Source organism: Natator depressus, chromosome 6 (genome assembly GCF_965152275.1).
Source record: "Natator depressus isolate rNatDep1 chromosome 6, rNatDep2.hap1, whole genome shotgun sequence".
NCBI classification, from domain to species: domain Eukaryota; kingdom Metazoa; phylum Chordata; order Testudines; family Cheloniidae; genus Natator; species Natator depressus.
Window position 1 is genome coordinate 86,700,748 of NC_134239.1, and position 17,309 is coordinate 86,718,056.

Here is a 17,309-nt window from a genome sequence, read left to right on the forward strand (position 1 = left end):
TTCCTCTGTTCTCCATTTTCTTCTCTGCAGGCTTCACCCCAGCCATTTCCCCAAACTTCTTTTCCCAGTTCAGATTTATTAAATGGACAATGTACCTGTCAGGGAAAATCTGCTTCCTCAAACTCCTCTGTCAGTTTGACCTTCTCCTCCAGGGTTTTGAATCCAGGAAGTTTTTGGAAAGCGTAGGGGACAATTTTCTGGCGCAAGTGCTAGGGGAGCCAACTAGGGGGGGCGCTTTTCTTGACCTGCTGCTCACAAACCGGGTAGAATTAGTGGGGGAAGCAAAAGTGGATGGGAATCTGGGAGGCAGTGACCATGAGTTGGTTGAGTTCAGGATCCTGACGCAGGGAAGAAAGGTAAGCAGCAGGATACGGACCCTGGACTTCAGGAAAGCAGACTTCGACTCCCTCAGGGAACGGATGGGTAGGATCCCCTGGGGGACTATCATGAAGGGGAAGGGAGTCCAGGAGAGCTGGCTGTATTTCAAGGAATCCCTGTTGAGGTTACAGGGACAAACCATCCCGATGAGTCGAAAGAATAGTAAACATGGCAAGCGACCAGCTTGGCTTAATGGTGAAATCCTAGCGGATCTTAAACATAAAAAAGAAGCTTACAAGAAGTGGAAGGTTGGACATATGACCAGGGAAGAGTATAAAAATATTGCTCGGGCATGTAGGAAAGATATAAGGAGGGCCAAATCGCACCTGGAGCTGCAGCTAGCAAGAGATGTCAAGAGTAACAAGAAGGGTTTCTTCAGGTATGTTGGCAACAAGAAGAAAGCCAAGGAAAGTGTGGGCCCCTTACTGAATGAGGGAGGCAACCTAGTGACAGAGGATGTGGAAAAAGCTAATGTACTCAATGCTTTTTTTGCCTCTGTTTTCACTAACAAGGTCAGCTCCCAGACTGCTGCGCTGGGCATCACAGAATGGGGAAGAGATGGCCAGCCCTCTGTGGAGATAGAGGTGGTTAGGGACTATTTAGAAAAGCTGGACGTGCACAAGTCCATGGGGCCGGACGAGTTACATCCGAGAGTGCTGAAGGAATTGGCGGCTGTGATTGCAGAGCCCTTGGCCATTATCTTTGAAAACTCGTGGCGAACGGGGGAAGTCCCGGATGACTGGAAAAAGGCTAATGTAGTGCCAATCTTTAAAAAAGGGAAGAAGGAGGATCCTGGGAACTACAGGCCGGTCAGCCTCACCTCAGTCCCTGGAAAAATCATGGAGCAGGTCCTCAAAGAATCAATCCTGAAGCACTTACATGAGAGGAAAGTGATCAGGAACAGTCAGCATGGATTCACCAAGGGAAGGTCATGCCTGACTAATCTAATCGCCTTTTATGATGAGATTACTGGTTCTGTGGATGAAGGGAAAGCAGTGGATGTATTGTTTCTTGACTTTAGCAAAGCTTTTGACACGGTCTCCCACAGTATTCTTGTCAGCAAGTTAAAGAAGTATGGGCTGGATGAATGCACTATAAGGTGGGTAGAAAGCTGGCTAGATTGTCGGGCTCAAGGGTAGTGATAAATGGCTCCATGTCTAGTTGGCAGCCGGTGTCAAGTGGAGTGCCCCAGGGGTCGGTCCTGGGGCCGGTTTTGTTCAATATCTTCATAAATGATCTGGAGGATGGTGTGGATTGCACTCTCAGCAAATTTGCAGATGATACTAAACTGGGAGGAGTGGTAGATACGCTGGAGGGGAGGGATAGGATACAGAAGGACCTAGACAAATTGGAGGATTGGGCCAAAAGAAATCTGATGAGGTTCAATAAGGATAAGTGCAGGGTCCTGCACTTAGGATGGAAGAATCCAATGCACCGCTACAGACTAGGGACCGAATGGCTAGGCAGCAGTTCTGCGGAAAAGGACCTAGGGGTGACAGTGGACGAGAAGCTGGATATGAGTCAACAGTGTGCCCTTGTTGCCAAGAAGGCCAATGGCATTTTGGGATGTATAAGTAGGGGCATAGCCAGCAGATCGAGGGATGTGATCGTTCCCCTCTATTCGACACTGGTGAGGCCTCATCTGGAGTACTGTGTCCAGTTTTGGGCCCCACACTACAAGAAGGATGTGGATAAATTGGAGAGAGTCCAGCGAAGGGCAACAAAAATGATTAGGGGTCTAGAGCACATGACTTATGAGGAGAGGCTGAGGGAGCTGGGATTGTTTAGTCTGCAGAAGAGAAGAATGAGGGGGGATTTGATAGCTGCTTTCAACTACCTGAAAGGGGGTTCCAAAGAGGATGGCTCTAGACTGTTCTCAATGGTAGCAGATGACAGAACGAGGAGTAATGGTCTCAAGTTGCAATGGGGGAGGTTTAGATTGGATATTAGGAAAAACTTTTTCACTAAGAGGGTGGTGAAACACTGGAATGCGTTACCTAGGAAGGTGGTAGAATCTCCTTCCTTAGAGGTTTTTAAGGTCAGGCTTGACAAAGCCCTGGCTGGGATGATTTAACTGGGAATTGGTCCTGCTTCGAGCAGGGGGTTGGACTAGATGACCTTCTGGGGTCCCTTCCAACCCTGATATTCTATGATTCTATGATTCTATGAATTGACGCCTCCTAACCAACCCAGACACGGCCTTGTAGAAATTGCTCCAGAATTCTGGAGTCCATAATTTCAACCACACTCTGCATATCAGGCTTTAAACAACCGTTAGGCCAATCTGCTAAACTCTGGGCATATATCTTGGGTCATACAGTTATGATTGCCCTGATAAGGAACGAGGTATGGTTTCCGTTCCCTGATAGGATGATACACAACCATATGCAAAGCAAATACTTACACCCTAATCAAAAGTTCACAATTTCTGTGAATACTTGCACTTGCAACTTTGAAATTTGCTTTACAGGAACACTGATGCCAGTAAAACACAACTGTACAAATATTTGTGGGAGTGAACAAAACGAGAGCAAGCATAGAGAATGTGAATTGAATTCATTGATAAATCTGAGCAAATATTAATATCATTTTTAATTTTTATTTATTTATTTATTTTGCATTGTTTACCCAGCTCTAGTCACAATCCCTGTGCATTCTAATGCTGCAATGTTGTTTTTGGATGTACGATTTCTTTAAGATGATCTGAGAATGATGAAATTTCATGATGGTGCCCACGAGTTGGAAGTTATTGGGCCTAATTCACCACTTTTTACACATCAACTTTACGCTGACAGGATTCCATTAGAAAATCTGGAATGGGGAAAGTGAAAGTTTTGTGCAGGTATTTTCTTAACCCTTTCAAACCTGTTTGTGAGGATGACCAAAACTCTAACACTGGACGTAAAGCTACTCAAACAGTGCTAAGTTTGGACCTCCAGTTACAGCTTGGCCTAACTTTATTTATTTGGCCCAAATCCTCCTCCTCCCAAACAATTTTCCATTAGCAGGTTTCCCTTTGTCTCCCCAAAATTCCCATAACTAGCTTAATTATCCCTTAAACAGTTTCTGTCAGTTGTTGCTCAAGTGTCCATTTTCCCAACAATAAAACATTGTGAAGTTATGACATTGGTACATTTGTTTGAACTAACACATATACCAATCAGGCACAAACTACAGCTTTCTAGTTGGAAAAACACTTTACTATATCTATCTCAAAAATAATGAGTATTACAAAATCATTTCTTTGTCACACGTTGGTAAGTCTGATGGGTAAAAAGTATGATACCTCCCTTCAATCAAGGCTAAGCAGAAGGAGAAAGAAAAGTGATTATTCATTCAGACTAGGATACCCGTCAGCTCGCCAGTCTTCCATTCAAGTGATATCATCAAGGTTTATTAGTCAAAAAAACCTGACCTTCTGTATTTTGACAGCAGCCCTATCTGGAAGTTCTTAGCAATTGGAATCCAGGGGCTGTATCCTCACTCCCTACCCACCCAGAGGATACAAGTAACTTTTATTGACTTTAAGGAAAGTTTGTTGTTGCCATCAGGGAGACTATAGGGACCCAGTACTTTATTTATTCTACTGACTGCTGCATCTTCCATAAGGATAATCCAGTTAAGAAAAAAAAAGGTAACAAAAGATTTGCTGTGAGATTATCAAATGCACCATGGGCTGTTAGGCCTTCTTTTATTGGAAAGTACAGCAATAATCTTCCAACTGGGTATATCATTTCATTTGGAAGAGGAAGTGGGATGCACTGGGCTAAAATAACAAAGAGAGAAAGAGAGAGAGAGACCTTTCTGTTTTTTAATATGTATAATAATTTAGATGAATTCCTCAGATTTGAGATCTTCTTTGGTGTCCTAATACAGAATGAAACACAATTATTTTCAAATGTACATTTAGCAAGAAATAACTCCAATGAGCACGTTGCTTGTTTATATTTTACAAGAACATAATTTTATATCTCATCCCTTCTCCAAAACCTTCCATGGATAAATGATCATATTATTATTGTACAGTACAATAATAGAAAATTATTAAATACAGCAGACATATTGCAAAATATTCTCACAAAAAATCCAAACCATTATCATAAGTGTTTCCTGAGATTCAAAATAATCTCAGGCAGGAACTTCCTTCTCCAACGCATTTATTAAAAACATAGTCAAGCAAACAGAAAACACATAAGAATCAAGCAAGGATACACAGCCACAAATCCACAAGATGTGGGCCTCTGGCATTGTCTTGATGTTCCTCTGGAGTGCTAACCCAGTTCAACCAAAGATTCACTAATCTTAAAAAATCACGTTGTCCCCTTTGTAAAAAATGTAGAGCAGAAAGTGCAGAACTCCACAAAAATGCACTACATAGCAGAGTTGCATCAGTTTATATATGTACATAATGTTCCCATCCAGTCAAGAGGAAAACCATTGTAGTAACTGGAAGTGGCTATGTTACTGAAGAGACCAAGAATTCTGGATACTGTGCTGAGGAAAATTCAGAGAAAATTCCTAATATGGAATCACTTCCTTCTCCACAGTCCTTAGCGTAATTATAAAAAACAAGCAGAAAATGTCTTTACAAACTTTCAATATCACTTTAAGCATCCCAGAGAACTGCTGTCTCTTTTTCCTACTTCAGGCACCTTCTTCAATTCTCACTTTTCAACTGGCAATGCTAGTGCTTTACTACAGTCAGTTTCACAAATCGTTGGCACTAGTAATGTCTGCGTAGATTTGTTACATTATGAATTCAGATGTCAAGTTCCAATAGCCAGAAATCAAATATCATAGATTTTTTTTCTTCTAAATGAACAATATGATAGAACAGAAATTTTAGGACAGTTTTTTTCAAAATTGGTTCACCATGTATACTCACAAAAACACAAATTTGTATGGCTAATGCAGGAAAATGAAGGGAAAAATATAGTTGACGTGAAATAACCAATTTTCATGTGCTAATTTGGAGAACATCCTTTTGTACTAACTTTTGAAAGCATGACCCATTGCAGCAGGTCTCAAAAATATTTCTAAGGCAATATGGCACTTTAGTTTAAGCAAATTTAAATGTTCAACTTTTATTTAATACGATCTCCTTTTGCTATTATTTGAAGACTGTATTTCATAAAAAGTATTTAACACCTTCAGATGACCTCTAACTAGAAATGCATCGTGCCATTCAAATTCTGTCTATCAAGTGCTATAAAAAACAGTAAGTAAACACAAATGCCATTAAAGGGAGAAGTTATCTTACTTGGACAAGTTCTAGCATTTTATTTTCTGACAGCTCCCAATTTGGACATTTTCCAGTGTCAATAAAACTTGTTCAAGCAGAACCTTACCTGGTTTTCACTACATCAAGAGGGTGCATGAGGCAAATTTCTACAAGACCTGTAAGATGATAAAGAAGAGAGGCCTAATCAACATTTGTAAAAACAGCAGTCTTTGTTGTACTGACCCCAATAGTTTTCTAAGTGTGAATGTTAAAATAGAAAGCTGAGTACAATGAAGGAAACGGAGTTAAAAGCCGAGGGCAAAGTACAAAAACATATATTACATAGTAAAAATGCTCTTCTGAAATATATTGTATTTTTAAAAAATATTTATGGAAAAGTAAGCTCTTTCCTCTCAAACAACTAAATAGATGAACTTTCAGTGAACACTCAATAACGAGAAGACATAAATAAATATAGGGACTGAGTATTACTATTAGTATTAAAAACTCAGTGTACTGAACCATTATTCCCAAGAACTAAACTTATTCTATGGTAACAGTTTTGATTATTTTTAAAATTGACTGCGCTCAGCTTCATCATTTATAAAAGTGAAAGTTCTTTTTCTGTACCATTTTGGCCAATATAAATGCAACACTGAGATCAGAGGGCAGACCAAAGATGTCGTTAGTAGTCACCGTAGACACATTTTGAGGTAGTAAGTTTTGGTGATGAGCTATTCATGATAACAGTGGGAAAGTGGAGGATCCAGACTGTATGCTCCAGTTTGGATCCCCCACAGGCACATGTAGTCATTCCCAGTGCGGCTGCAATTACTGACCCTTGAAGTAAGAGCACTTCTCTTATCTACAAGTTGTTATACACTCTACTCTTCTAGCACACATCAGAGCTCCTTGACATCTGCTTGCCGTTTTCTACATTCACTGCTCCATGCCCACCCATCCAGACGCCTCCATTCGAAACAACAACATACCAGAAACCACTGTACTGATCGGTCCACAACAAAAGTGCATTGCTGGGATTGTTCTAATGTCTATGAGTGAAAATTTAATTTTTAAGTGTTCACAACTCACAGTATTAAACCAATTTAATGTAGGATTGGGCCTTGATGGTGCAGCAGATGCAGCATGGCTGGACCCATCAGTGGGGCTCTGTACAGGTGCAGAGGTCTGCTTGCATGAAGTCTATTGTAGAATCAGGGCTGTGAGTTGTTTTTTCCCCAAACATTGTCTATAAACCAAGCTCAGTTCAATGTTTCTAGCTTCAACTACTTCTGAGCTATTAAAATACAAACTTTCAAGTAGAACAAATCAGAAAAGTGTATTTTCTTCACACTTGAGTAAATAAAATTGGATTCAAACTCCAGACATTATTTTCAAACTTCCCATAAAATCTAGGCATAGCAGTTCCTACATACAATATGATATATAACAGAGCAAAACATTTAAACTATTAAACAAATAGCATGGAGGAAATTATTTCCATCTTAATTGTTTTGTCAGCTGCTACACCATGATATCCTAATTTCCTTGTGGTTAATATAGAAGTACGGAGAAAATGCATAGCAGTACAGTATTATGGTATGGTATGATTTGTCCATGAAATTAAGGGACATTTTTAAAACGTGACCTTTTGTTTTCCACCCACCTGACCAACAATTCCTCTCTGTCCATTTCAGCTAAAAAAAAAATCGTATTTTCTGTTGGTATATGTGCCTCAAAATATCAGAGATTTTCTATTTATATAATAATACAGATAATAATTCAGGCTCCAATCCTGCAAAGACTTAAGTATATACTTAATTATAAGCACATGAGTAGTTCCTTTGTGTCAGTTGCAGGACTGGAGCCATAAATCTGAAGTAAAGAAAGCTAATCACAGACACACCTGTACACCCCCATATGATAAGAACTTCCATCCTCATATTTGTTTCACATTCGCATCCAAAGGCCCCTTCAGGATCAGAGCTCCACTATGCTAGTGCTGTACAAATTAAGAGCTTAATCCTGCCCATATTTATGCAGGTATTCAAAGTTATTATGAACATAAATGGTTGCAGAATCAGGGCCTAATTAAAGAAAAGCTGAGACAACTGGGTGTAATAAAAAACAGAGAAGGCACACAAGAAATTAAGACAAGGGGAAGAGTAATACGAACACGTGGTTAAAAGACTAATTTAATTACATTGCACTGATTCTAAACTAGATTTTGTGGACTCATTTTATTTACTTTAGATTTCTTTCAAAAAAACCTGCACACACTTTATTTCATACTTTTATTTCAAAATAATGATTACTCCGTATTTGGAGATACAAAAGTATTTGTTATATTTCCATGAAATATCATTTGTTCAAAATCTTGGTCAAAGTATTAAGCAAAACATCTCAGAGCAGCTGTTTTACATACTGCTGTTGAGGTATTTAAGTCTGTACACCTACACCAATTTTTGGACATACTGACAAAATAACAAGGTTTCCTCATTTCTCAATTATAGCTGTATGGGAAGTTTATGGAACATACAAAACTTGCTAGATAGCTATTTTTACCTCAGCCATCAATACTATATCTGAATGCCTACATAAAATTAATATTTAGTTATTGTTTTTTCATACTTTCTTCTCCCCTCTCCACCCCCACCCCCATATAAAATTTTATTTTTCAAGGCTGGATTAAAGGGAGAAAACACAAGTAGTATATGCCCAGAATATTAATATATACTGGCAGGGACATGCAGTAAGAGTAGCAGCAGTTCAATGTTGTTTTTAATCATATTTTTCTGGAAAGCAAGAATTGCACTGTTATTCCTAAGTCAGCTAGGTTGCTTATTCCCCCTGACTCCCCACTTATTATAATTCTCATTGCTCATGCCTTGCTTGTATTGCACTAAACTAAGAACCAAATTACATGTCTGATGGGGGAACCCAGAACCTAGGTTTTCTGTTCTTATTCTGTCCCACCTCCTGTACAGAAACTGCTCCACAGCTGCCAACAGGTGCTTTACAAGTGGAGCTGCAGAAGAGTGTTTCAGCATTGGTGGGAGGGGTATGGCCTATGACTTTTCTTTCCCTTCCCCAATTTTTGATCTTCCATCTTGCACTGGCAGGAATGACTGGTGGTACGGGGCCAAGCATTTGTTCACCCTACCCTGTTTTTACACATTAATGTCCATTTTGGGAGAAAACTGTACTGTGCCAGAATTTGGTTCTAGTTTCTTGGTCCTCACAGGACAATTTTTAATTCAGGCATTTTTCCAGTAATTGAATCCCATGAATTCCAAGTTCTTTGGCAAGAAATATGTTTTGATAACTTCAAGATTCTATTAGTTATCTGCGTTTCTCAAAGGATAAAAATCTTTCCTTTGTTCTCATCAATTCATTATGCACAAAGTTTTAAACAGTGCATAGGTAGTCCGTTTCACCAGACAGCAGTCTGCAAAATAGCTAAGGATTGTTACATAGTTTTCTAAAAAGCACTAAAAAGAGAGAAAACTGCAAGACTCCAATGGAACAGCTACAAACACAAGCTACATTTTTCCATTTACCATAGTAGTCATGCAAATCATTACAACATCCCACTTGATAGCTTGCCCAGAAATTGTGGTGGCCCTACTAAATTACAAGCAATCTGAGATGTGCACAGAAATAAAATATATTGCACTTTGTCACAAAACTTATGCACATTATCTGGAGAAAGTCTGTCAGTGCTATGAATAACTAATTCGCTAAATATGCAATCCCACGCTGCAATGTAATCTAGCTATTCATACTAGATAGCTGCTATTTACCAATTCTGATTCTATGATAAGATGGTATTTTAAGACTGCTAGGGTCACAGATAGTCCAAAAGCATACTCTGATTGGCCTGTGGGAACAGTTTAGTGATGTCACATGCATCAATTAACAGCGGTGCACAGATGGAATCTCATCAGCAAATAAAGGGGAATCCACACAGGGTGTTAAAAACATCCTACTAATTATTTTAAAGGTTAGACCTGACCCTCTTCAAAAGTTCCTGGTCCGCCTTGGCATCATCCTGAGGAATTGGCCGAGGGAACCCCGTGATAGCCTTGTCTGGCAACGATGAGGACGATGATGGTGCCCCGGGAACCTCCACATCCATTGGTGATCCAGCAGCTTGCTCCTCTGGGTTCTCCTGGACCTGCAGGGTCTTACCCCCTGAAGTCTCCAGCACTGGACGGGGATGGGATACCAAGCCCGCTGGCCTCTCCAAGGCTCCTGACACTGATCGGGAACCCTGGGAAGACTGGGTGAACCCCAAGGGTTCCACTGGTACCATGGCACTGGCCACTGCGTTTGGGGCCATGGGGCAGGTTTCAGTGCTGATAATATAGTCAGCACCATTGGTACCAGCGGAGTGGTCAGTTCTGGGCGACCAGGATCAGGCTGAGCAGTGGCTCTTGTCCGACCGGTGCCGGTGGCTGCATCCCGAAGCCGACCTGTCCGAGCGAGACTGTGTTGGTCTGGCTCTCAGGGATCGATGGCATTGGGCAGATCTGCATCGGATATTCAGCGATCCACGCCTCACGCTACTTGACCGGTACTGAGACATCGAACGGGACTGGGTGCTATGATGAGCGAGTTGCTGGGAGGATCGTCCTGAGTAGGGAGACCTTCCTTTTGGAGACGGGCGATGACAGCCTGGCAATCGGTGGTCTCTGGTACCCGATGGGTCCCGGGATCGGTCCTGGGCCCTTGAAGATGGTTGGGGCTGGTCCTGGAGTTCTTGCCGGATGGCACGTGCCTCAGAGGGTCTGCGCCAATCTACCGGTGAGGTATGCCTCGAGTCCCTCAATCGGTGCCCCCGGTGCAGGGACTGAAGAGGGCGCCACTGAGCCTGTCAGCTGCGAACCAGATGAGCGGCAAACAGCAGAGAGGCTAACAAAGAGGGAGTTTGCCTGGGATCTGTCTGAGAGGAGGTAAGCTAAGGGCTGCATTAGGGAGGCTGTGTTGGTGAGTATCTGAGTGTCTGTTGTGGGGACAGTTTGACAGTGTGCTTGATTGGTTGTTTGTTTGAAAAGCGTGAATTGGGAGTGCTTTGTTCCAGGTGAGCCTTGAGTGGGCCTAACTGTTATAAAAAGCCAGTCAGCTGCGAACCAGCTGAGCGGCGAACAGCAGAGAGGCTAACAGAGGGTGTTTGCCTGGGGAGAGCCCACTGAGACTTACATCTTGCCGGCTTCTCTGAGTAGTTACTACAACTCCTGAGGAAGCTCATAGAAGGAAGGTAATATGGATGGGGAGTGTTCAGCTATTGTGACCTGCACTGGATGTGCCATGTTTGTCTTTCTTCCACAGGACAGAAGCGACTTTGTCTGTACAAAGTGCAAGCTGGTCTCCATATTGGAAGAGAAGGTTCAAGGTCTGGAGAAACAAGTATCGACCCTGCGTTGCCTAAGAGAAACTGAAGATTTCCTGGACAGACGTCAGGATATGCTTCTACGGGCACAATGTTCTGAAGATTCAGAGCAGGCTGCGCAGCGGGGACAGGACGACGGTGAAGAAATTTGGCAGCATGTGACCTCCAGAAGAAGAAAGGGGAGCGTCCATGTACCAGCAGCGCAGATACAGGTAAGCAACCGTTTTCATGTTCTCTCCACAGGTACTAATGCGGAGAGTGGACTAGATGATACATCTGAGGGAAGGGAACAGAAGGAGACTCCGCCGATTGGAAGGCATGAGATGCACTGTCCTAGGGATGGGGGTTCCACGACCACCACTCCCAAGAGGAGGAGGCGGGTGTTGGTGGTCGGGGACTCTCTCCTTAGGGGTACTAAGTCATCTATATGCCACCCCGACAGGGAAAACCGAGAAGTCTGCTGCTTGCCAGGAGCTAGGATTCATGATGTGACAGAGAGACTGCCGAGACTCATCAAGCCCTCGGATCGCTACCCCTTCCTGCTTCTCCACGTGGGCACCAATGATACTGCCAAGAATGACCTTGAGCAGATCACTGTGGACTACATGGCTCTGGGAAGAAGGATAAAGGAGTTTGAGGCGCAAGTGGTGTTCTCGTCCATCCTCCCCGTTGAAGGAAAAGGCCTGGGTAGAGACGAATGGCTATGCAGGTGGTGTCGGAGAAAAGGCTTTGGATTCTTTGACCATGGGATGGTGTTCCAAGAAGGAGGAGTGCTAGGCAGAGACGGGCTCCACCTAATGAAGAGAGGAAGAGCATCTTCAGAAGCAGGCTGGCTAACCTAGTGAGGTGGGCTTTAAACTAGGTTCACCAGGGGAAGGAGACCAAAGCCCTGAGGTAAGTTGGGACGTGGGATACTGGGAGGAAGCACGAGCAGGAGAACACGAAAGGGGAGGGCTCCTGCCTCATACTAAGAAAGCAAGTTATCTCAAGTGCCTATACACAAACGCAAGAAGTCTGGGAAACAAGCAGGGAGAACTGGAAGTCCTGGCACAGTCAAGGAATTACGATGTGATTGGAATAACAGAGACTTGGTGGGATAACTCACATGACTGAAGTACTGTCATGGATGGATATAAACTGTTCAGGAAGGACAGGCAGGGCAGAAAAGGTGGGGGAGTTGCATTGTATGTAAGAGAGCAGTATGACTGCTCAGAGCTCCGGTATGAAACTGCAGAAAAACCTGAGTGTCTCTGGATTAAGTTTAGAAGCGTGAGCAACAAGGGTGATGTCGTGGTGGGAGTCTGCTATAGACCACCGGACCAGGGGGATGAGGTGGACGAGGCTTTCTTCCGGCAATTCGCAGAAGCTACTAGATCGCACGCCCTGGTTCTCATGGGAGACTTCAATCACCCTGATATCTACTGGGAGAGCAATACAGCGGTGCACAGAAAATCCAGGAAGTTTTTGGAAAGTGTAGGGGACAATTTCCTGGTGCAAGTGCTGGAGGAACCACCTAGGGGCAGAGCTCTTCTTGAGCTGCTGCTCACAAACCAGGAAGAATTAGCAGGAGAAGCAAAAGTGGATGGGAATCTGGGACGCAGTGACCATGAGATGGTCGAGTTCAGGATCCTGACACAAGGAAGAGAGGAGAGCAACAGAATACAGACCCTGGACTTCAGAAAAGCAGACTTTGACAACCTCAGAGAACTGATGGGCAGGATCCCCTGGGAGAATAACATGAGGGGGAAAGGAGTCCAGGAGAGCTGGTTGTATTTTAAAGAATCCTTATTGAGGTTGGAGGGACAAACCATCCCAATGTGTAGAAAGAATAGTAAATATGGCAGGCGACCAGCTTGGCTTAACAGTGAAATCCTTGCTGATATTAAACACGAAAAAGAAGCTTACAAGAAGTGGAAGATTGGACAAATGACCAGGGAAGAGTATAAAAATATTGCTTGGGCATGCAGGAGTGAAATCAGGAAGGCCAAATAACACCTGGAGGTGCAGCTAGCAAGAGATGTTAAGAGTAACAAGAAGGGTTCCTTCAGGTATGTTAGCAACAAGAAGAAAGTCAAGGAAAGTGTGGGCCCCTTACTGAATGAGGGAGGCAACCGAGTGACAGAGGATGTGGAAAAAGCTAATGTACTCAATACTTTTTTTGCCTCTGTCTTCACGAACAAGGTCAGCTCCCAGACTGCTGCACTGGGCAGCACAGCATGGGGAGGAGGTCACCAGCCCTCTGTGAAGAAAGAAGTGGTTCGGGACTATTTAGAAAATCTGGACGAGCGCAGGTCCATGGGGCCGGATGTACAGCATCCGAGAGTGCTAAAGGAGTTGGCGGATGTGATTGCAGAGCCATTGGCCATTATCTTTGAAAACTCATGGCAATCGGGGGAGGTCCCGGATGACTGGAAAAAGGCTAATGTAGAGCCCATCTTTAAAAAAGGGAAGAAGGAGGATCCTGGGAACTACAGGCCAGTCAGCCTCACCTCAGTCCCCGGAAAAATCATGGAGCAGGTCCTCAAGGAATCAATTCTGAAGCACTTAGAGGAGAGGAAAGTGATCAGGAACAGTCAGCATGGATTCACCAAGGGCAAGTCATGCCTGATTAATCTAATTGCCTTCTATGACGAGATAACTGGCTCTGTGGATGAGGGGAAAGCAGTGGACGTGTTGTTCCTTGACTTTAGCAAAGCTTTTGACATGGTCTCCCACAGTATTCTTGCCAGCAAGTTAAAGAAGTATGGGCTGGATGAATGGACGATAAGGTGGATAGAAAGCTGGCTAAATTGTCGGGCTCAACGGGTAGTGACCAATGGCTCCATGTCTAATTGGCAGCCGGTATCAAGTGGAGTGTCCCAAGGGTCGGTCCTCGGGCCGGTTTTGTTCAATATCTTCATTAATGATCTGGAGGATGGTGTGGATTGCACCCTCAGCAAGTTTGCAGATGACACTAAACTGGGAGGAGAGGTAGATACACTGGAGGGTAGGGATAGGATACAGAGGTCCCTAGATAAATTAGAGGATTGGGCCAAAAGAAATCTGATGAGGTTCAACAAGGACAAGTGCACAGTCCTGCACTTAGGACGGAAGAATCCCATGCACTGCTACAGACTAGGGACCGAACGGCTCGGCAGCAGTTCTGCAGAAAAGGACCTAAGGGTTACAGTGGACGAGAAGCTGGATATAAGTCAACAGTGTGCCATTGTTGCCAGGAAGGCCAATGGAATTTTGGGCTGTACAAGTAGGGGCATTACCAGCAGATCGAGGGGCGTGATCGTTCCCCTCTATTCGACAATGGTGAGGCCTCATCTGGAGTACTGTGTCCAGTTTTGGGCCCCACACTGCAAGAAGGATGTGGAAAAATTGGAAAGAGTCCAGCGGAGGGCAACAAAAATGATTAGGGGATTGGAACACATGACTTATGAGGAGAGGCTGAGGGAACTGGGATTGTTAGTCTGCGGAAGAGAAGAATGAGGGGGGATTTGATAGCTGCTTTCAACTACCTGAAAGGGGGTTCCAAAGAGGATGGATCTAGACTGTTCTCAGTGGTAGCAGATGATAGAACAAGGAGTAATGGTCTCAAGTTGCAGTGGGGGAGGTTTAGGTTGGATATTAGGAAAAACTTTTTCACTAGGAGGGTGGTGAAACACTGGAATGTGTTACCTAGGGAGGTGGTGGAATCTCCTTCCTTAGAAGTTTTTAAGGTCAGGCTTGACAAAGCCCTGGCTGGGATGATTTAGCTGGGGATTGGTCCTGCTTTGAGCAGGGGGTTGGACTAGATGACCTCCTGAGGTCCCTCCCAGCCCTGATATTCTATGATTCTATGACAGCTGTGGGCGGGTGAATGCTGGTGGGACATCCCTCTTGATGGGGAATGGTACCGCTGAGGCGGGGACACATGCATAGGTCCCAATGCGGGTTTTCCCCGAGACTGGGGTACTGCAGGAGCCAGCGAGGGCGGCACCGGAAGCGTCAGGATCTCCTGAGGTGCTTGAAGGGCTTCAGGAGTCGAAAGCACCTGAAGCTGGCTGGGGCCTGCACTGCTCTCTGGAGTTGCAGGTAAGGCATGGGATGTTGCCCAACATGGGTCTTGGCTTGCCCCCTGCCCTCTTCTTTCCCTGGTGGGAGGTAGCAGATCTCCCCCTCACAATCTTTTTCGGCTTCTTGACTGGAGCTCATGGATGGTGCTGGGGGAGCACTGCTCATGGAGGCCACGGTGCTCGGTGCCAACGCCATTAGGAGCACTCTTAGATGGATATCGCGCTCCATCTTCGTCCTAGGTTTGAAGGACTTGCAGATACGGCACTTGTCACTTTATGTGCCCTTCACCTAAGCACCTTAGACAGCTGGTATGGGGATCGCTGATGGGCATAGGCCGTTTGCTGTGATTGCAGGGCTTAAAGTCTGGGGACCGGGGCATGCCCTGCCCCCTGGCTGGGTCCCGTTCAGGACTAAGAGTTTGAGAACTACTTCTAAGGGTAACTAAGAAAACTACTATGTATAATTATTTTACAGGATTTCAAAGTTTGCAAGAACAGAGAAGGAATCAATGTTAGCCAAAGAATCAGATGTTCCAGCACCGTCACTGGCGGCAAGAAGGAACTGAGGGTGGGGGAGCCGGCGGGCACCACTCCAGAGGGCGCCAGAGCTGGTCCCCTACTGATACCTCTGAGGGAAAAACTTCCGGCACCTGTGCATGTGGCGAGCACACACCCCTAATATGGAATGGACATGAGCAACACATCTTGAAGAAGAGATGTGGTTCCACTCCAGTTGCAACACAGCACATGCCTTTTCCCTACTAAAAACTGTTTTCATTCTGGAAGGATACATACCCTTCCCAAATTGGCTGTTAAGATGTTTTGTAATTTATATTTAAAATTAGCAAGCTACAGACTCCAACGGCAGTATGTCACTCCATGGTGTGCATTAGTTAGTGATTGGTGTACGTCTTGGATGACTGAATTCCCTTGGCCTTTATCCTTCTGCTTTGCAGCACACCTGAAGCTAGCACCCATATAATGCACAACCTGGAGCGGTTTATTGCTGTATTAAAGGGGCTGGGAACATTGTGATTATGTGACTGGCTCTCTGAAACTTTTGGATGATGTCATACTTACGTATGATACCAATTCCCAATACTGCTAAGTTAAGAGCTCATCAGTGTAGAACTACAAGAACAAAATGCTCCTATACACATTATATTAATTGAGTAGGGAAAAAACAAACAAACTAATAAGTGGGGAATATAGATAACAGAAGTAGGTGGATTATACACATTTCAAAAATGGAATTCTTTATGCTTCTCTTTATTCTTCTCTTGGGACAAACTCTGGCTCTGAACTCTGCATACACTCTAAAAGCTGTGGCCAGGAGGGAAGTGTGGGGTACAATTGACGCACATTAATATTTGCTCCTCAAAAAACTGTACTTGAACCTCCCCAGGCTTTCTGTGCATTGTACTCTGTAAGGGATGCTCTAGTGCAGATCTGAGTGTTCAGGGAGCATCATCCATGTGTTTTAGTGCAGACACCCCATTTAGTGCAGAAGTCATTAGACACCCTCCTCACCGTGTGTTACTCATTTTCTTGGAATAACATAGTCACCAAGGAAACACAACAGAATGGAGATTGCTCATAGAAAATGTGGCAATAAACACGCCAGACACTGTATAGCTGGAACACTACATATTTATCTTGGCCTTCGCAGAGACACAGTTACGATATAAGAAATGATAATAAATATTTTACTGTGTACCTTACATTTCCTTCTAAGAAATATGTCTGACACAAAAATCAATCAATTCATCAATCCTAAGGAAGTGTGAATTATATTGATCTTTCTTTCCTAAAAAAGGAACAAACAAACAAAAACAACTGTTACACATTTCCTTCTTAAAATCAGCTTACTTGTTGGCTAATGCTAGTTATCTGACAAGACAAATACTTCCAGCAGCCTCTAATTGACTGTAAAAAGCATTGTTTGGAGAATAATCAATGTCTGAAACACAAGGGTCCCAGCAGTCAATCTTCCATTATGAGTTCTATCCAGACTACATTTTTTTCATGGCTGCTGGCCCACGGCATCTGTGCAGACACATAAAGCTTTAACCTGTTCCATCTCAGAAGCAGCCATAAAATGCCATTTTCAGCTTTATAGATATGGCTGTCAAAGCCCACTCCATCCACATATTGTGCCTTTCCCAGATGTAATATGTGTTAATTAGGCTCAAAAGTAAAGAGTACAGGGATGCTCTGAGCATGTTGGAAAAGATTTACATGACATTCACCTTCATTTTAAAAAATGACATTTCCT

The 17,309-nt window shown here is 43.7% G+C and overlaps 1 protein-coding gene across 2 annotated transcripts in view; it reads right to left on the reverse strand.

Moving 5' to 3' along the window:
• The window catches only part of SLC25A21 (solute carrier family 25 member 21), a 378,311-nt gene that overhangs the window by 134,204 nt on the left and 226,798 nt on the right, over positions 1 to 17,309 (reverse strand). For both annotated transcript variants that reach the window (XM_074955881.1, XM_074955880.1), the window contains one exon: positions 5,727 to 5,775. In XM_074955881.1, the coding sequence (XP_074811982.1) occupies positions 5,727 to 5,775 (49 nt within the window). The remainder of the gene's footprint in view (positions 1 to 5,726; positions 5,776 to 17,309) is intronic.